This window comes from Bombina bombina, chromosome 5, assembly GCF_027579735.1.
Source record: "Bombina bombina isolate aBomBom1 chromosome 5, aBomBom1.pri, whole genome shotgun sequence".
Taxonomy (NCBI): Eukaryota; Metazoa; Chordata; class Amphibia; order Anura; family Bombinatoridae; genus Bombina; species Bombina bombina.
The window spans coordinates 99,408,396-99,429,454 of record NC_069503.1 but is presented as its reverse complement, the minus strand read 5'-3'; the positions used below and the strand labels follow the sequence as shown (position 1 = coordinate 99,429,454).

Here is a 21,059-nt window from a genome sequence, read left to right as displayed (position 1 = left end):
ATGTTTTCCAAATTATTCTGTGATATTGTGTTTTTAATTGTACAAATAACACAAAATACTGGTCTGAATTACACTAACTTTATTTGCAGGAAAACCATTGTATCTCATTATATAGTAAAAAGCAGCATTACATGATATATGCACACAATGGTATAAATAAACCTAACACTTGTGCTCTTGATACAAAGGGATTTATCAGACATATAATGTTCCCTTTATATATACAGTATGTGCTATTATCAGTTCTTGTGGCTTCTAACTAACATGAAAACATCTAACAGACATAGGGCTCGATTTATCAAAGCCCTACAGCTGCAAGTTCTCACATGAAATTGCTTGCCGTAATTTAACAAGCAGCGGTCACCAGACTGCCGCTTCCCTAACCTCTTCGCCACCTCTAAGGTGGCGAAATTTAATCTCCGAGGTCTAGCCCGATTGAGGAGATTAACAGCTGCTGTGCGCGGGCAGGGGGCGGGATTGCACGCAAGCGCAAAATTGATTACCTGCGGGTAAATTCGCCCCACCACAGGCGAGCTGAGGCGTACTGGGGTGCATATACGTGCCCCTATCCGCCTCAGCTTTGATAAATCTAGCCCATAATATCAAGTTACAGAACATGACATACATATTACTTATCCAGTATACATGTAGGTTATAGTAGCCATTTAATTTAAACTGATTATGATCACGTAAGTACCGGTTACTGATATTGTGTCTCATTAAAACATAATTTATGTAAGAACTGACCTGATAAATTCATTTCTTTCATATTAGCAAGAGTCCATGAGCTAGTGACGTATGGGATATACATTCCTACCAGGAGGGGCAAAGTTTCCCAAACCTTAAAATGCCTATAAATACACCCCTCACCACACCCACAATTCAGTTTAACGAATAGCCAAGAAGTGGGGTGATAAGAAAGGAGCGAAAGCATAAAAAAATAAGGAATTGGAATAATTGTGTTTTATACAAAAAAATCATAACCACCACAAACAGGGTGGGCCTCATGGACTCTTTCTAATATGAAAGAAATGAATTTATCAGGTAAGTTCTTACATAAATTATGTTTTCTTTCATGTAATTAGCAAGAGTCCATGAGCTAGTGACGTATGGGATAGCAGATACCCAAGATGTGGAACTTCCACGCAAGAGTCACTAGAGAGGGAGGGATAAAATAAAGACAGCCAATTCCGCTGAAAAAATTAATCCACTACCCAAATCAAAAAGTTTCAATTTTTATAATGAAAAAAACTGAAATATAAGCAGAAGAATCAAACTGAAACAGCTGCCTGAAGTACTATTCTACCAAAAACTGTTTCTGAAGAAGAGAAAACATCAAAATGGTAGAATTTAGTAAAAGTATGCAAAGAAGACCAAGCCATTGCTTTGCAAATCTGAACAACAGAAGCTTCATTCTTAAAAGTCCAGGAAGTAGAAACTGACCTAGTAGAATGAGCCGTAATCCTCAGAGGCGGGGATCAACCCGACTCCAAATAAGCATGATGAATCAAAAGCTTTAACCAAGATGCCAAAGAAAAGGCAGAAGCCTTCTGACCTTTCCTAAAACCAGAAAAGATAACAAATAGGCTAGAAGTCTGTCTGAAAACTGAGTAGCTTCAACATAATATTTCAAAACTCTTACCACATCCAAAGAATGTAAGAATCTTACCAAAGAATTCTTAGGATTAGGACACAAGGAAGGGACAATAATTCCTCCACTAATGTTGTTAAAATTCCCAGCTTTAGGAAAAAATTGAAATGAGGACAGCAAAAACCACCTTATCCTGATGAAAAATCAGAAAAAGGAGATTCACAAGAAAGAACAGATAATTCAAAAAACTGTTCTAGCTGAAGAGATGTCTAAAAAGAACAATACTTTCCATGAAAGTAATTAATGTCCAAAGAAAGCATATGCTCAAATAGAAGAGTCTGAAAAGGCTTCAGAACCAAAATAAGACTTCAAGGATGAGAAATTGGCTTAAATGACAGGCTTGATACGAACCAAAGCCTGAACAAAACAATGAATATCAGAAAGATTTAGCAACTCTTACTGTGAAACAGCACAGAAAAGCAGAGATTTGTCCTTTCAAGGAACATGCAGACAAAACCTTATGAAGAAACTATAAAATCCTAGGAATTCTAAAAGAATGCCAAGAGAATTCATAAAAAGAGCATCATGAGATGTAAATCTTCCAAACTCGATAAATCCTACTAGACACAGATTTACGAGCCTGCAACATAGTATTAATCACTGAGTCAGAGAAACTTCTATGACTAAGTACCAAGCTGTAAATTTTCATACCATCAAATTAATAGTTTGAATTCCTGATGAAAAAAACGAATGTTAAGATATAAGGTCTGGCCTTAATGGAAGTAACCAAGATTGGCAACTGGACATCCGAACAAGAACCATATACCAAAACCTGTGTGGCCATGCTGGAGCCACCAGCCACACCAAAAATTGGTCTCTGATGATTTAGAAAATCACTCTAAAAAGAAGAACCAGAGATGAAAAAATATAGGCAGATTGATAATTCCAAAGAAGTGTTAATGCATACACTACTTCCGCCTGAAGATCCCAGAACCTGAATAGGCCCCTGGGAAGTTCCTTGTCTAGATGAGATGCCATCAGATCTATTTCTGGAAGCCCTCACATCTGAAAAATTGAAAAACATATCTGGGTAAAGAGACCATTCTCCCGGATGTAAAGCTTGATTAACAGAGATAATCCGCTTCCCAATTGTCTATACCTGGGAAAAAGACCACAGAAATTAGATAGGAGCAAGATTTAGTCCAAGCAAATATCCAAGATACTTCTGTCACAGCCTAAAGACTGATAGTCCCACCCTGATGATTGACACACGCCACAATTGTGACATTATCTGTCTGAAAAAAAACGTCTCTTCTTCAAAAAGAAACCAAACTGAAGAACTCTGAGAATGCACGGAGTTCCAGAATATCAAATGGTAATCTCGCCTCCTGAGATTTCCAAACCCCTTGTGCTGACAGAGATCCTCAGACAGCCTCCCAACCTAAAAGACTCACATCTGTAAAGATCAAGGTCCAGGTTGAAAGAACCGAAGAGACCTGTAGAACTAAATGATGGTGATCTTAACCACCGAATCAAAGATAGTTAAACATTAGGATTCAAAGATATAAAAAGAGATAACCTAGAATCCCTGCACCATTATTAAGCATAAAAAACTGGAAAAGGATATGAGCAAAGGGAATAGAATCCAATGCTGCAGCCATGAAACCTAAAACTTCCATGCAAGTATAGCAACTTGAAGGAAATAATAGAGACTGAAGGTTCCGACAAACGGAACCCAATAAACTTGTCACTTGTCTGTTAGAGACAAAAACATTGACACAATCTATCTGGAAACCTAAAAAAAAGTGACCCTTGTGTGAGAAATCAAGGAGCTTTTGATAAAAAGATCCTCTAACCATGTCTTGAAGAAACAACAAAATGAATCGTATGAGATTCCACAGAACGAAAAAGACTGAGCCAGTACCACGAGACCGTCCAAAAAAGGAACACTGAGAACCTTGAAAAGATTCTTAGAGCTGTCGCTAGACCAGAAGGAAAAGCAACAAATTGGTAATGCTTGTCAAAAAAAGAGAATCTCAGAAAATAATAAAAATAATCTGAATGAAAAACAGAAAATTAAGATATGCATCTATTGTAAACAAATAATGCTATCACTGACCAAAAAGGCAGAATAGACAATATAAACACCATTCTAAAAGATGGTAAACTTATATGACAATTCAAAAAGATTTTCTATCTTTGGAACAATGAATAGTCTTGAATAAAACCCCAAAACCCAGTTCCTAAAATGAAACTGGAAAAAATACCCCAGAAAACTCCAGGTCTGAGACACACTTCAGGAAAGTGATAGTCTTACTGGAATAGCTGGAATATGATAGAGAAAAAGAGACTTCTCACAGACGGTTTTACTCTGGTTCTATTCGGTCCAAACTTCTTAAACTTTGGGTACAGAATAAGTTTCAAACAAATTTCAAAAAAGTCTTAACCTGCCCCTTACCAGCCAAACTGAAATAAGAATCGCACCTACATGCAAATTTAGGGAGCTGACTTAACACTTTTAAAAGGCTTAATTGAATGAACAAAAAACTTCCAATTATAAACATGTTACTTGGGGAAGAATTCAGGATTCCGTTCCTTAGTAAGAACAGAGAACTAATAAGCTTTAAGTTTTAGTCTTAGAACTCAATCTTGAAGCCCAGAGTAACAGTTAAATAATTGAATCCAATTATGAACCAAACTAGTAATAAAGCCCGTGTACACGGGCCATTTTTTGCAGTACAGCGGTCCCACCCCTTGCTCTCTTCCCCCCTCTCTTTTGCTCTCTCTTCCCCCCTCTCTTTTGCTCTCTCTTCCCCCCTCTCTTTTGCTTTCTCTCCCCCCTCTCTTTTGCTCTCTCTCTCCCCTCTTTTTCTCTCTCTCTCCCCTCTTTTTCTCTCTCCCTCCTTTCTTTTGCTCTCTCTCCCCCCTCTTTGGCTCTCCCCCCCCCCCTCTTTGGCTCTCTCCCCTCTTTTGCTCTCTCCTCTTTGGCTCTCTCTCTCCCCCCTCTTTGGCTCTCTCCCCCCCCTTTGGCTCTCTCCCCCCCCCTTTGGCTCTCTCCCCCCCCCTTTGGCTCTCTCCCCCCCCCCTTTGGCTCACTCTCCCCCCCCTTTGGCTCACTCTCCCCTCTTTTGCTCTCTCTCCTCTTTGGCTCTCTCTCTCCCCTCCCCTTTGGCTCCCCCCCTCTTTTGCTCTCTCTCTCCCCTCTTTGGCTCTCTCCCCCCTCTTTTGTTCTCTCCCCCCTCTTTGGCTCTCTCCCCCCCCCTTTGGCCCTCTCTCCCCCCTCTTGCTCTCCTCTTTGGCTCTCTTTCCTCTTTGGCTCTCTCCCCCCCCCTTTAGCTCTCTCCCCCCCCTTTGGCTCTCTCCCCCCCCTCTTTGGCTCTCTCTCCCCCCTCTTTGGCTCTCTCCCCCCCCTTTGGCTTTCTCTCCCCCCCCCCCCCTTGGCTCTCTCTCCTCCCCCCCTTGGGCTCTCTTCCCCCCCTTTGGCTCTCTCTCCCCCCCCCTCCTTTGGCTCTCTCTCCCCCCCCCCTTGGCTCTCTCCCGCCCTCTTTGGCCCTTCTCCCCCCCTCTCCTGCTCCCTCTCTGGCTCTGTCTTCACATCGCGGGACGACGCCCGGCCACGCCCCATCGCGGCGACACCCGCCCGGTCACGCCCCCATCGCAACGCTCCCGTCGGCCACAAACAGCTGTGAGGTCTAGCTCGTGCTCCATATCTCTTGCCACAGGCTGTTTCAATCAGCTTACCTCGTGCTCCCCAGACCTCACAGCTGTTTGTGTACCTCGCGCTCCCTATCTCACAGCTGCTTGTATGCTGTGTACCTCGCGCTCCCCATCTTTTGCTTTCTCTCCCCCCTCTCTTTTGCTTTCTCTCCCCCCTCTCCTTTGCTTTCTCTCTCCCCTCTTTGGCTCTCTCCCTCCTTTTCTTTTGCTCTCTCTCCCCCCTCTTTTGCTCTCTCCCCCCCCCTTTGGCTTTCTCTCCCCCCCCCTTGGCTCTCTCTCCTCCCCCCCTTGGGCTCTCCCCCCCCCCCCTTTGGCTCTCTTCCCCCCCTTTGGCTCTCTCTCCCCCCCCTCCTTTGGCTCTCTCTCCCCCCCCCCCTTGGCTCTCTCCCGCCCTCTTTGGCCCTTCTCCCCCCCCTCTCCTGCTCCCTCTCTGGCTCTGTCTTCACATCGCGGGACCCCGCCCGGCCACGCCCCATCGCGGCGACACCCGCACGGTCACGCCCCCATCGCAACGCTCCCGTCGGCCACAAACAGCTGTGAGGTCTAGCTCGTGCTCCATATCTCTTGCCACAGGCTGTTTCAATCAGCTTACCTCGTGCTCCCCAGACCTCACAGTTGTTTGTGTACCTCGCGCTCCCTATCTCACAGCTGCTTGTATGCTGTGTACCTCGCGCTCCCCATCTTTTGCTTTCTCTCCCCCCTCTCCTTTGCTTTCTCTCTCCCCTCTTTGGCTCTCTCCCTCCTTTCTTTTGCACTCTCTCCCCCCTCTTTTGTTCTCTCCCCCTCTTTGGCTCTCCCCCCTCTTTTGCTCTCTCCCCTCTTTGGCTCTCTCCCCCCCTTTGGCTCTTTCTCCCCCCCCTCTTTGGCTCTCTCCCCTCTTTTGCTCTCTCTCTCCCCTCCACTTTGGATCCCCCCCCTCTTTTGCTCTCTCTCTCCCCTCTTTGGCTCTCTCCCCCCTCTTTGGCTCTCTCCCCCACTCTTTGGCTCTCCCCCCCCTCTTTTGCTCTCCTCTTTGGCTTTCTTTCCTCTTTGTCTCTCTCTCTCCCCCCCCTCTTTGGCTCTCTCTCCCCCCTCTTTGGCTCTCTCTCCCCCTCTTTGGCTCTTTTTCCTCTTTAGCTCTCTCTCTCCCCCCTCTTTGGCTCTCCCCCCCCTTCTCTTTGGCTCTCCCCCCCCTTCTCTTTGGCTCCCCCCCCCTTCTCTTTGGCTCTCTCTCCCCCCCTTTGGCTCTCTCTCCCCCCCCCTTTGGCTCTCTCCCCCCCCCCCCCTTTGGCTCTCTCTCCCCCCCCCCTTTGGCTCTCTCTCCCCCCCCTTTGGCCCTTCTCCCCCCTCTCCTGCTCCCTCTCTGGCTCTGTCTTCACATCACGGGACCCCGCCCGGCCACGCCCCATCGCGTCGACACCCGCCCGGCCACGCCCCTCGCGACGCCCGGCCACGCCCCCATCTCAACGCTGCCGTCGGCCACAAACAGCTGTGAGGTCTAGCTCGCGCTCCATATCTCTTGCCACAGGCTGTTTCAATCAGCTTACCTCGTGCTCCCCAGACCTCACAGCTGTTTGTGTACCTCACGCTCCCTATCTCACAGCTGCTTGTATGCTGTGTACCTAGCGCTCCCTATCTCAAGGCCAAGTGTTTGTCTCTACTGCGCATGACGGCTTCAGACAAACACTTGGCCTTTTATAATATAGGATAATTGAATATCTTGGAAAAAAAGAAATTTGTGAAATATTTTAATAAAATGACAACACAAATGAAATAATTAGCATGTTAATCAAGTTAAAGGATCAGACAACACACTGGACTTGCATAATCAACAAATGCAAGATAACAAGACAATGCAATAACACTTAGTCTGGACTTCAAAAAAAAGAAGATTTTGTCCTTATAACAATGCTAAAACAAATCATAATCCGATACTTGATCTTAAAGTATCCAACCAGAAAGATGCAGCAATTGCAATATCAGCCAAATAAATTACAGGTCTAAGAAAAGTACCTGAATATAATTTTCCTTAAATAAGATACGACCATCTGAAGGAAAAAAATAAATACTATTTGCTATAAGAATAATAGTATATTTAGCAGGAGTAGAGATAGCCCCATTAACTTGGGGAATCTTTCCTCAAAACTGAAAACTAACTGCCGGCAAAGAATACAATTTAAAAACCTTAAAGAAGGACTAAAAGAAAATTCTCAGCCTATTCCATTCCCTAGTATCAGGAACTGGAAAAAACCCTCTGAAGAAACCACAGAAGATAAACAAGCAGAATTTAAATGTTAGCTAGTCTTTAAAATCAAAAGAACTAGATATTTCAATATCCAAAATAATCAACACCTTTTGAACAAGGAACAAATGTACTCTATTAAGAATAAAAAAGTAGATTTGTTAGTGTCAATATCTGATGAAGAAAAATTCTGAATGAGAAAAAAGCACCATCAAAGAAGGATAATTCATTATGTTGTTGGTCATTTGAAACTTCATCAACTAAAAGAAGTTTGAAAAAGACCTAGAAAATTAATTAGAAGGCGGGACGTCAGACAAAGCCTTTAAAATAGAATTAGAAAAAAATTCTTATAAATTTCTAAGTATATCTTGTACATAAAATGTAAAAAGAATAGCAATATAAAAAGCATAAATTCTAATGGATTCTGCATGTAAAAGTTTATCATGATAACTTATTACAAACCATAGCTAAAGATAAACATTCATAACATTTAAAATAAATGAACTTAGCTTTGGTAGGACTTATCTCAGTCAACAGGAATCCCTCAGTATGTTCTGATCCAGGAACAGTTTATGGAAAATCTTGCTATATGTAATAGAAAAAAAAAACATATAAAGCAAAATTATCAAATTCCTTAAATGACAGTTTCAGGAATGGGAAAAAATGCAAAACAAACAAGCCTCTAGCAACCAGAAGCAGCAAAAAAGTGAGACTTAAATAATGTGAGAAAAAGTGGAACAAGAATGACGCCCACATTTTTGGCGCCAAGTATGAAGCCCACATTATTGGCGCCAAGTACAACGCCCATATCTTTTGGCGCCAAGTATGACGCCACATCCTCTGACGCCGAAAACGACGCGCACATTTTTTGCGCAAAAAACGTCTGAACACAAACGCGTCAAAAAATGACAAAATTTTGCGCCAAAAAAGTTTGCGCCAAGAATGAGGCAATAAATTGTAGCATTTTCCCGCAGGGAAAAAAGTCAATTGAAAATTTTCAAGGTAAGAAAAAAATATTTATTCATATGCATTATCCCAAATAATGAAACTGACAGTCTGAATGAAGGAATACTGATTATCCTGAATCATGGCAAATATAAGTTTAAAGACATATATATTTAGAACTTTACATATAAAGTGCCCAACCATAGCTTAGAGTGTCACAAAAAATAAGACTTACTTACCCCAGGACACTCATCTACATATAGTAGATAGCCAAACCAGTACTGAAACGAGAATCAGTAGAGAGGTAATGGTATATAAGAGTATATCGTCGATCTGAAAAGGGAGGTAAGAGATGAATCTCTACGACCGATAACAGAGAATCTATGAAATAGATCCCGTAGAAGGAGACCATTGAATTCAAATAGGCAATACTCCCTTCACGTGCACGCGACCCATGCACGCGCGCACACGCTCCCTCCTCCCACCCGGACAACGGCACCTTCGGCACCATCGCTACCGGTGCAGAGAGGGCCACAGAGTGGCTCTCTCTGCATCGGAGGCTTGTAAAGGGGTATTGCAGGATGCCTCCATATCGAGGCATCACTGCAATACCCTCAGAGCTGCTGGAAGCGGTTGTGATCACTTCCAGCACTCTGTTAGACAACTGACGTACCAGGTATGTCTATTGTCATTAACAGTTAGTTTTTGCATGACGTACCTGGTACGTCAGTTGTCATTAAGGAGTTAAATATATCTCCCAGATGTCAATCATTTGAGACTAATGTTCTTGTTTATATAAAAAAAAAAATTTTTTTTATTGAGGTTCAATTAGAGGTATACAACATTACACAAATAGATTCTTATGTCACATAATATAAGATATCATTTTTTACATAATGTACTAACAATAGAAGGACAAGAAAAAATGAATTGTAAAAAACAGAGTTAATAATATATGTACCATGTGAACATTATATAAATGAAATGTGTTAATTAGGGACCTTCTAATTAACACAAAAGGACACACGTGGGTCTTCAAACGTAAGCGAAAATATTTAAGGAAAAGAAGGTAATTTCAAGCCTAGGAGACCTCCTATGGATCACAAATGATAAACCTCATTTTTAGAATACTTTTTATCATGTATAGTAAATAAACTGAAAGCATCCTTCTTATGACTCAATAGGCCACTATTGGACCTAACCAATATATTAACTCAAGGTAGGGAAAGAAAAAAGAAAACTATGTAGCATATTCAATTAGTAGGTAATATTAAAAGTTATGAAAGTGCTGCATAGGCGAGATTAGCCGCTTATTTAACCCTCCTAAACTAGGAGGTATATTGAGGTGGGGGGAGGAGGTGGTAGTATGAAGGTGATAATCAAAATATATGAACAGAGCACTAGGTCTATGTTAAGAGTTTCAAGTGCACATGGATTGCTAGAGGGTAACTAGGAACAGGTTAGTTGTATAGTGGGTCAATGCTATGTCCTGCATAAAGAAGCTTAGGAGTCTTAAGGTAAGAGCTTCGACACTAGGTAAATAAATATTTTGCAGTGCTGACAAGAGGAGGATTGTTCATATTAGAATGAACATATTGGCACTTATATGTTACATCTGTGCTATGTGCAGACTAAAAGGCACAGACCCTAAAACATTCTATGGCATATTTAAAGCTATAATGAGTGGAAGGGAAAGGAGCTCCAAGTTCAATGCGTATGATAAGGCAGTGGCAATGTAGGAAGTGCAGATAAGACTACGCCTTATAGGGGAGAAAGGAACCCAACCAGGCCACCAACTAAAATGTTTGTTAGACCCTTTCTAACTATGCTCAGTCTGGAGTGATCTATATAAGCATAATGAGGTATATTATAATGGGGGGGGGGGAGATGACAGCTTGCGGGTGGCAAGCAAAATTTATAAACAAAGCGCCATATCTATGCTGAAAGTTTCGAGGGGACATGAATTATCAGAGGATAAATAGGAACGGGCTATTTGAATGCAGAGCCGCCATACCCTGCATAAAGAAATTGAGAAATATATAGTAGGAAATTTGACACTAGCCGAGTAGCTCATTTACAAAATTATGAAGAGGGAGATTATACATAATAGCACTAGTGAAGGTCCAGCCTGCCTAGCGCTCTTTCCTAACATTCTAAGCACCTGTTGTGAGAATCGCATATGTAAAAGCAAGTGTCCGGTACAGGCAAATAGATGGATAAAAAGGAAGTCTGCTGTTCTATTAATCACACCTTATATACACATTGCATAATGAACTAACATGTAGCACGCCCCAAGTTATTACTCATGGGTGTAGCTAACAAGCAAATGATATGCATTGAAACTGTCAAAACTGAAATCTATAAGTTGCATGGGATCATATATGCTGTATTATCATGTACTCTCACACCCAGCTTTATGTTTTAGAAACATTTAAAGCAATCAAAAAATAAATATAAATTATCATAACGAGTGCAGTCTAGTGAAACTGGGTGCAGTAAACAATAACATTTACAATATAATAAAATTCAATATATTTCAAGAATGTAGGTCATGTTCTAAGACATTGTTGGTACCTATTAACTCTAAGCTTCAAACAAACTATCAAGCCCATAGCTGCCTTAAATGTTTAAATGTCTGCAATAACATACTTAGTAAAATTATATGGGTCATATATTTATAGGACAACAACTAGGGATTTTTTTTATTTTTTTTTTAACCTAAATGCTAGACGTTTGCCCCAATGACACATCCCACTAATTTGAGGGTATGACAATAAATAGCAAGTGTTGGTTAAAGCTGGCTGGGGAGGATTTCTGAGATGTCCAGCTATATCCCAAATATATACCTGCAAATTGTATTTATAGGTAGCAAGTCATGAGTTACAGAGTGAGGAGTCCAAAGGGAAGTAAGAACATCAAGATCGCATGAGTTTACTGTGTGGATCCAACTAAAACTAGGCTGTGACTCCCCTCCAGTGGTGACAAATGGTAATGACAACTACTATTGAGATATTGTGTTTTGAATCCTTGCTCTACAGTGCTATGTGTATATGAATGCTGCAGATAACATATGATTTGGAAGTAGATTAAACAGTATATATTTTGCTTCAAATGCCCAATAGCTCTCCGGTGTCTCCATTGCTTAATGTAATAGCTAACTTAACTATGATATAAACCTCAGATATGCAAACAACGAAGCCCAAATAAAAATTAGGAATGCAATAAATATCAATTACATATATCCAGTCCAAACAAAAAAAAATTGTCTCCATGGTATAGCTACTTTAACAACAAGAATATAAAGTCTGCATTGAAAACATTCTAACATATGTCTGCCTATTTTTACCGCCAGAACAGCATTGTATCTAAACACTTCAGGGGAGAACTAACACGCTCTATAAAACTCACCAAATCTTATAATAGTAGGACCTAAAATGACAAAGTATACTTGAAATGCAGGCTATCAACTCATGTTTCAACACCACCATCAGGAACAGTTGCACAATATAATAGATGTATACCTTATAGTAGATTTATGTTGTAATCTGTAAAGGATATATCTCCATTTTATCTACCGTGCCTGCTACTTATTCATAGTAAGTAAGGGTTTAGAATATAGTTATGATCCAACAATGGGTGTAGATCGTACATGCAAGTCGCTTCCTCTCAAATGTCATATAATGCAGAACAAGTGAGAGTAGCGAACAAGGATAACATAACTATATTATGATTGGTTTAAACGGGGTAAAAAAATATCTATGAACAAAGCAGCACATTATGATACTCACTATCATTTTCAGGCAGTAGGCTAACAGAATAATTAAGATAAACATTAAATATAAACATCATCTAAAACATTAAATCCTCAGTGCAATTATGGGCTTAAAGCTTCAGTCCGCCAGGTCCTCATCGAAAGTTCTCAATAGTAAGAGGGTATAATAGAAGGTCTCAGTTTTTGTGGGATCAGGGGTGTATAGGAGAAGTATCATCTCACCCTATTCCCTCTCTCCACACTCTGAGTCCCGTGTATGTGTGAGACAGTTGCTGCGAGAAATCACTGGTGTCCCAAGCAAGTGACCGTGGGTCTGAATAGTAGGGAGACTTTAACTGCTGCGCAAGCAGTGTGAGGTATGTCGCTTGCAGCCATGTTTCTCCTTGTCCACCGGGGTCCCATCTTCTCAAAAGGGGAGAGATTACATAGAAAGTTGCATGTGTTTGTAGTGGAGCTAGCAAGGAAGGCACCAAAGCGTGAAAAGTAACATATGGGTTCGCTGCTGTTATAGAAGGGTGTGCAGCTTTGGATTTCCACAGCTGTGTTCACTTTTCTCAGAAGGAATCGCTTGTAGATTATAGTCAGCATGCTCCCATCCATGCAGCATAGAAATTCTGATTGCTTCAAATGTGGTTGCGCTAGCTGGAGGCATCGTTTTAAGGCTGTTGATAACTTTATCTGCCCTTCTGGCCGTCACTTCATCATGCTGTGCTAACTCCTTTGCTACACCAACATCCCGATTTTCTATAGAAATGTAAAGGGCAGGGGGCAAGCACCGGGGCCCCAAAGCACCACCCCCAGGTCCTTCGATCAAAATGGGCTCATTTAAATCGGGTTGCTGGAAGTGACTTGTGCCTCAGCTGTTAGGCGATGCATACAGCTTGTCTGCTAAGGTAGCGTGAAGTCTCTCCAGCAGGGATCGTAGCTCCTCTAGAAAATAAGAAGCAATCCCCATGTTAGGAGCTTAATAGAAAGCGTTGAGAGGGGATATATTTTCAGTTTCTGTTAAGCTATCTGGGTGACTGAAAGTCTGTTGATAAAACGTGTTGTCCTCAAAATGGCGGTCCCCTTCTTGTGAAGCTAGTGAGGCAGTTAAGCTCTCCGGGGTGTACATCCAAAGTCTTACCGAAATATACCCATCTACACTATTTGTAGTCCCTCAAGTGCAAAATGTTGGCTTTATGGACACCTCATTCACATAGTCACTATAGGGTAGGACAGCAGTGATACCCCGGTGCAGTCTCTCCGTGTGAAAAGACCCCTAATTTAGGATCCTGGAATCGGGAGCTGCACCGAGACACGAACAGCTAGTTCAGCAGTTGGCTCCGCCCCCCATTTATATAATTTTCTAACACTCTATTCATAAGACTCCTTTATTCTGTAAATATAATTATTTCCTTCCCTATGTAAATCAAATGTACAACTTCTTACACTGGCATATTAATAATCAACACTGGGGGTGCTTTGGTGGTGAATGGTTGTGTAAACTGGGCAGTATGAGTACAGATTTGTATATTCCTGTGTTGTGTTTGGATTCTATCAAATTTATATGAGAGAAACTGAGGTGTACATATATAGAGGAACAAAGGAAAGCAGGAGAGCACTTCCAATCTAAGGCTTTTATAACTGGGATTTAGAAAGTATTATTTACAATAACATCTCTTTTGATGCTTCAATATAGAGTTTGTCCTCTTTAGGAGAATTGTAAAAAGGTTTTGTACACTGTGTATATAAAGTATTTGGTGTTTTGTGATACCCGATTTTAATAAAAACCCTTTTTCCACTTTCTAAACATGTGAAAGGTTTCTTCCCTTGTGAATCCTTTCATGAGTTTTCAGATGACTCTTTTCTGTAAAACTTTTTCCACACTCTGTACATGTGAATGGCTTTTCCCCTGTGTGAATCCTTTCATGTTTATTCAGAGTACTCTTTTGTGTAAAACATTTTCCACAGTCTGTACATGTAAAAGTATTTCCCCTGTGTGAATCCTTTCATGAGTTTTCAATTTATGCTTTTTTGTAAAACTTTTTCCACACTCTGTACATGTGAAAGGCTTTACCCCTGTGTGAATCATTTTATGAGTATTCAGAGTACTCATTTGTGTAAAACTTTTTCCACAGTCTGTACATGTGAAAGGCTTTTCCCCTGTGTGAATCTTTTCATGAGTTTTTAGATGACTCTTTTCTGTAAAACTTTTTCCACACTCTGTACATGTGAAAGGCTTTACCCCTGTGTGAATCATTTTATGAGTATTCAGAGTACTCATTTGTGTAAAACATTTTCCACACTCTGTACATGTGAAAGGCTTTTCCCCTGTGTGAATCATTTTATGACTTTTCAGAGTACTCTTTTCTGTAAAACTTTTTCCACACTCTGTACATGTGAAAGGCTTTACCCCTGTGTGAATCATTTTATGATTTTTCAGTTTACTCTTTTCTGTAAAACATTTTTCACACTCTGTACATGTGAAAGGCTTTTCCCCTGTGTGAATCATTTTATGAGTTTTCAGAGTACTCATATGTGTAAAACTTTTTCCACAGTCTGTACATGTGAAAGGCTTTTCCCCGGTGTGATTAATTTCATGATTTTTCAGACTACTTATTTGTGTAAAACTTTTTCCACACTCTTTACATGTGAAAGGCTTTTCCCCTGTGTGAATCCTTTCGTGAGTTTTCAGAACTCTCTTACATATAAAACTTTTTCCACACTCTTTACATGTGAAAGGCTTTTCTCCTGTGTGAATCCTTTCATGCTTTTTCTGATCACTCTTACATATAAAACTTTTTCCACAGTCTGTACATGTAAAAGGCTTTTCCCCGGTGTGATTAATTTCATGATTTTTCAGACTCCTTATTTGTGTAAATCTTTTTCCACAGTCTTTACATGTGAAAGGCTTTTCCCCTGTGTGAATCCTTTCATGCTTTTCCAGATCACTCTTATGTATAAAACTTTTTCCACACTCTGTACATGTAAAAGGCTTTTCCCCTGTGTGAATCCTTTCATGTTTTCTCAGACTACTTTTAACTGTAAAACTTTTTCCACACTCTGTACACGTGAAAGGCTTTTCTCCTGTATGAATCCTTTTATGAGTTTTCAGACTACTCATACGTGTAAAACTTTCTCCACACTCTGTACATGTGAATGGCTTTTCTCCTGTGTGAATCCTTTCATGAGTTTTAAGATGATTCATTCGTGTAAAACGTTTTCCACACTCTGTACAGCTAAATGGTTTGTCCCCTATGAGGGTCTTTTCATGAGCTGTAAGTTTTGTCATTTGTATAAAACATTTGACACCCTCAGGACATGTGTGAGGCTTCTCATCCGTGTGAATGTTGTGGTGTTCTAAGAGATGAGACTTCCGTCTAAAGCTTTTCTCACATTCTGTACATTTGAAAGGTTTCTCCTTTGTATGAATCATTTGGCTAGACTGTAGACTATTCTCTTCTTTAATTTTTTTTGAAAACTCAGTAAATGTGTGTGGTTTATCATCAGGGATAATCATTTCACTAGATAAGTCATAAATGTTGTCCTCTTGTTTGATGACTAAATTACTCTCTGTACATAATGATTGCTGCCCAGTTCCTGACAATTCACCATCTTCTTTAAATATCTGCAGTGATTTACCCAATGTTTGTGAATAGTCATTAATGTCTAAAAATGTTGGAGTCTGTGGTATCATTCTGATGCTTCCTGTAGTGAAGGATGGATATGAACTATTCATGTGTTTGTCTACATAAAAAGAAATTAAAGAAAAGAAAAAAACAATATTTATTCTTTATAATATAATCCATTTAACTAAAAAAACATATTCTTTTATACGCAACAAAATGTCTTTCATTTTGTGTTTATTTTTACATTTATTTACCGCTAAACCACAAATTAAAAAATGACAATTTTTTTTTGCATAATATTCTCAGCCAGGGAACAAGTACATTTGTATTATGGTCAAGAGAGGTGGCATCCATCATCCTCATTTATACTTTTAAGATTTAAGCTGTGGTTGTTTAATTTATATAAACAGTCAAACTTTAAGTTTAGTTTAATAATATTTACTGCAAAATTAAGCACACACATCAGGGGCAGTTCTGGGGTAGGAAACACTCACTGGGAACAAGGTAGTCATTTAAGTGTAGTTATGGGTGTTCCATGAGCGAGGTCAGGGCAGGGGAAGGTTCATTTGCCGGTGTTCTGAGTACAGAAGTCTGAGGGCGAGGTTAGGCAGTTGTTGGACATGATCTGTCTAAAAGGACAGAGGAAGCTGTAGTATTTTTTACCCTTCTCCTCATTCCAATGGAAGTTGCTCCTTCTTTATAACTGTCACTGACACAAATGTTCTTAAAAGATGCAGATGTACATATAATAGTTTATATTTGTTTAATGAGTGATCTATTCTATTTCCCAGTAATTAAAATCAGCATAAAATCTATTTTACTCACCTAACACATATGAGTTCATGATGATAACAGGCTCCAAGGTCTGTGTTCAGGAAGATGGTTCCCTTATTCACTCCATTTACATCAATACCTGATATTATTATCGGTTATTTGTAGAGCGCCAACAGATTAAGCAGCGCAAATATCTCTCAGTGCTCTGGCCGTGTCTGTAAAAAGTATATTAAATTGTTTAAATAGATAATAAATAATGGTTCTGATTAACTGTACATATAGTATAATTAAAGGCACACAACAATTCATGTGATACAGATCAGCTGATTATGTTATTACATATGTGATGTTGATTCGCCACAAGCATTTAGTACAGTTATCTCTGTGGGTGTTATAATTGCCCCTTAGAGGGACATTAAAGTCCAAATTAATCTTTTATAATTCAGATAGGGCACTTTCTAATTTACTTTTATTATCAAATTTGCTTTGATGTCTTGGTATTCTTAGTTAAAAGCTAATAGTAAATAAAGGGATTATCTATCTTTTTAAACAATAACATTTTGGGTGTTTACTATCACTTTAAATATGAATCTTCCCAGATCTATACAACATAATGGTAGAAAATCTATTTATGAGTGAGGCCATATCACAACTTTACAAATATATTATAATCTTTATTTTATGTCATTTATATGAAACAATATTTTCTACTGAAATAAATGTTAAATATCATTTGTTTAAATATATGTTAAAGGGACACTGAACACAATTTTATTTCTTTCATGATTCAGATAGAGCATGAAATTTTAAGCAACTTTCTAATTTACTCCTATTATCAATTTTTCTTTGTTATCTTGCTATCTTTATTTTTAAAGCAGGAATGTAAATCTTAGCAGCCAGACCATTTTAGGTTCAGCACCATGGATAGCGCTTGCTTGTTGGAGGCTGACATTTACCCACCAATGAGCAAGCATAACCCAGGATCTCAACCAAAAATGGGCCGGCTCCTATGCATCATATTCCTGCTTTTTTAATAAAGATAGCAAGAGAATTAAGAAAAATTAATAATAGGAGTAAATTATAAAGTTATTTAAAAAATTGCAAGCTCTGTCTGAATCATGAAAGAAAACAATTGGGTTTAGTTTCCCTTTAAATTGGATAATGCAGTATGGGTTTTTTACTTCTTACTAATTCTCACCATCAGACATTTTGTATTTGTCATGTGCTCCACCACCCGTCCTTTAACTTCTCTTGGTCAATACTGCATGGTCTTAAATCACATTGCAATTGGGTTTGAGAGAGATAGGCACTAAAATGTTCATTTCAATTGCTATCTTAGATATAGAAAAGAAAAGCAATTGTTTGTATTTACATAAAGTAATAACATAATGAGATATGTTTTTTGACAAGTTCAGTCCATTTAAAAGGACCATAACACATAGAATTACAAAACCACAGATGCATAATAAAAATACAATGCAATAAAACTTACTATGAATTTAAAAAGAGAAGTAGATTGTTTTCTGATAGATGTCGTTCTGCACCTGTACCATGTGACAGCTATCAGCCAATAACAGACTCATATTTTTATATAATGTGAATCCTGCATATGCTAAGTAGGAGCCGCTGTCTCAGGTCATTTAAAAGGCTGTGTACAATTTAATAATGAAAATAAATTACAGACAGCAAACAGTTATTTCACATAAAAACTAAAGCTAAAGGTGACATTTCCCATACACGTTATACTATTTTATACACCGGTAAAACAAGTCATGTGAAACACATTAAAGCAGGGTGCTCACACTATTTTGTGTTGGGATCTACTTTTCAAATGAGCAGCACAAATAAAGATAATGAAGAATAATTGATAATAGGAGTAAATTAGAAAGTTGTGTGAATTTGCAGGTTCTAGATCTGAATCAAGAAAAAAATAAAATGTGTTTCATATCCCTTTAAGGTTGCATGATTTAGCAACACATGGATGTGCAAAAGCATAAAGATACAACAGATTAATCCTGAGGACAAAAGTAGCACTGACTTTAATTTGGGTTAACAGGAACAACCCCTTGTGCCATGTTACAAAACACTGCATTCAAATGACTGCCACTGACCCCCTTTACTTTGTGTCGTGGGCTTGGCCTGATCTACTACCAGGTGGCAACCGGGCCATAGAACAAGATATTGATGCTGCCGTTCGTTCCTGGCAGACTGCTTCTCATTCTGTTTTGCATATGTAAATATGACCCTGGGGATAGTATCCCTAAGGGTGATGGGGGAAACCAGACGTGGACTCCTTGCCCAATGTGCTTAGAGGGATATGGCTGCACCTCACTGATGAGGCCCAAAGGAGGCCGAAATGATCGTCTGGGGTTGTCATGTTCCTTGTTCAGAGGAGAATTGCCTGGTATTTCGGGGCTGGACTGACCATGTCGGCGGGATAAGACTGATATACTACAGGAAAGTTTTCCTCTGTCAAAGCACAATTGGGCAGAAAGAAGCTACTACCAGGTGGTAACCGGGCCATAGAACAAGATTTAGATGCTGCCGTTCGTTCCTGGCAGACTGCTTCTCATTCTGTTTTGCATATGTAAATATGACCCTGGGGATAGTATCCCTAAGGGTGATGGGGGAAACCAGACGTGGACTCCTTGCCCAATGTGCTTAGAGGGATATGGCTGCACCTCACTGATGAGGCCCAAAGGAGGCCGAAATGATCGTCTGGGGTTGTCATGTTCCTTGTTCAGAGGAGAATTGCCTGGTATTTCAGGGCTGGACTGACCATGTCGGCGGGATAAGACTGATATACTACAGGAAAGTTTTCCTCTGTGAAAGCACAATTGGGCAGAAAGAAGCTACTACCAGGTGATAACCGGGCCATAGAACAAGCTATTGATGCTGCTGTTCATTCCTGGCAGACTGCTGCTCATTCTGTTTTGCATATAACTTGACCATTGTTAACCTGTTCCTTTTTTTTTTTTTTTTTTTTTTTTTTTTTCTTTTTAAAAAGGTTTATTAGTTTTATACATCAATTACAAATCTTAAACAATCAATCTTTCCAGATTTAACAAAATCATAGTATAACATTTTCATACTGTTTACTTTATGTTTCAGCTAATATATAATGCAGTATATATTTACCCAATCTTGGTCTCAAACAGAGAAAATTAAATCTTTTAGGGAGGATACCTGTCCATAAAGCATAACAAACATAAAGATATAAAGAGGTATTCCTTTTTCCCCCTTTCTATTATCATAAAGAAAGAAAGCATAAGAAAAAAAACTAACAGACCTTTATCCTTTCCCCTTTTCGACCACAGAAACAACACGAAAAATCTTTCTATCTATATTGGTGCCTTTTCCCCCCCTGGGATCTATATATAAAATATTCAATTTAAAGTTATAACATCTTAAATCACATAGAAATGTTTACGTCTTGTAATAAGAGAAAAAAAAAAAAAAAAATTCTCTCTCCTCTCTTCCCCCTCCCTCTGTTTTCTAGGCCTGATCGGGCTCTTCAAAAAGCCATTCTCCTCTCAATCTACAATTTTCCATATAGATTGTATTTTTAAAGTTTCCAATTATTTTCTTTTGTTCTTCGATCTCCCTAGTTTTAATCCACTTCTCCCATTTGCTAAAGAAGCGTGTTATGTTGTTGTCAATGTGGTATAAAGTGTCTTGTAGTTCTATGAAAAATTGGTGATGAATAATTTCCCCAAGATTCCCAAAGGAGGGTGGTTTAGCCTGTTTCCATCCTTTTAATATAAGATTTCTAGCTAACAAAATTATCATCGTTATAAATTTCCGATTTTGTAGGTGTTCTTTTTTATAGTGAAAAAAAAAGATCTGATCTGGTTGTAAGAGTATTTGAGTTTGATAAACTTTGCTCAGCCAGAAATTTATCTTTCCCCAAAAACCTTGTATCTTGGGGCATAGCCAGAAGCTATGGATTAGGTTTGTCTTTGATTGTCTGCATTTAATGCAGAACGTTCCTTCCCCTATGCCACCCCATTTAGCAATCTTCTCAGGTGTGATATATACCATCCACATTAACTTTACGTGCTGTTCACGCATAGGGATAGCTAATGATGCTTCCTCCACTCTTTCCACGCTTTTTAGTATTACTTGCGTAGTTAAATTCGGAAAGTAGACTTCCCTCCATTTTACAGTTCCTCTTTCAATGTGTTGTTTGTAGTTTATATTATTTAATAGGTTGTATAGCGGGGATATTGAGTATTTACCACTTTTAATAAGATTAATTACCGGAACTAATGGTGCAAGATCCCAGTTATTCCCTTGTATTTGTATTAATTTAAGGCAATAATGCCTGATTTGTAAAAATGAGAAATAATGTTTCTCAGAGAGGAGATATTTATTTTTAATTGTTTCGAAATCTTCAACCTGAATTACTCCCTGGTTATTTTTTGTTAA

At 39.4% G+C, this 21,059-nt stretch overlaps 2 protein-coding genes across 2 annotated transcripts in view; one reads left to right on the top strand and one right to left on the bottom strand.

The window, feature by feature from the left end:
• Nucleotides 1-21,059, top strand: part of LOC128659984 (zinc finger protein 585A-like) — a 523,622-nt gene that overhangs the window by 296,418 nt on the left and 206,145 nt on the right. The window lies entirely within an intron of this gene.
• On the bottom strand, nt 9,259-16,841 carry LOC128659985 (gastrula zinc finger protein XlCGF26.1-like). Its single transcript, XM_053713578.1, has 2 exons — nt 16,683-16,841; nt 9,259-15,975 (listed from the first exon to the last, which is right to left on the bottom strand). Exons 1-2 carry the CDS (start codon nt 16,699-16,701, stop codon nt 14,165-14,167), a joined length of 1,830 nt encoding a protein of 609 aa, XP_053569553.1. The 5' UTR covers nt 16,702-16,841; the 3' UTR covers nt 9,259-14,164.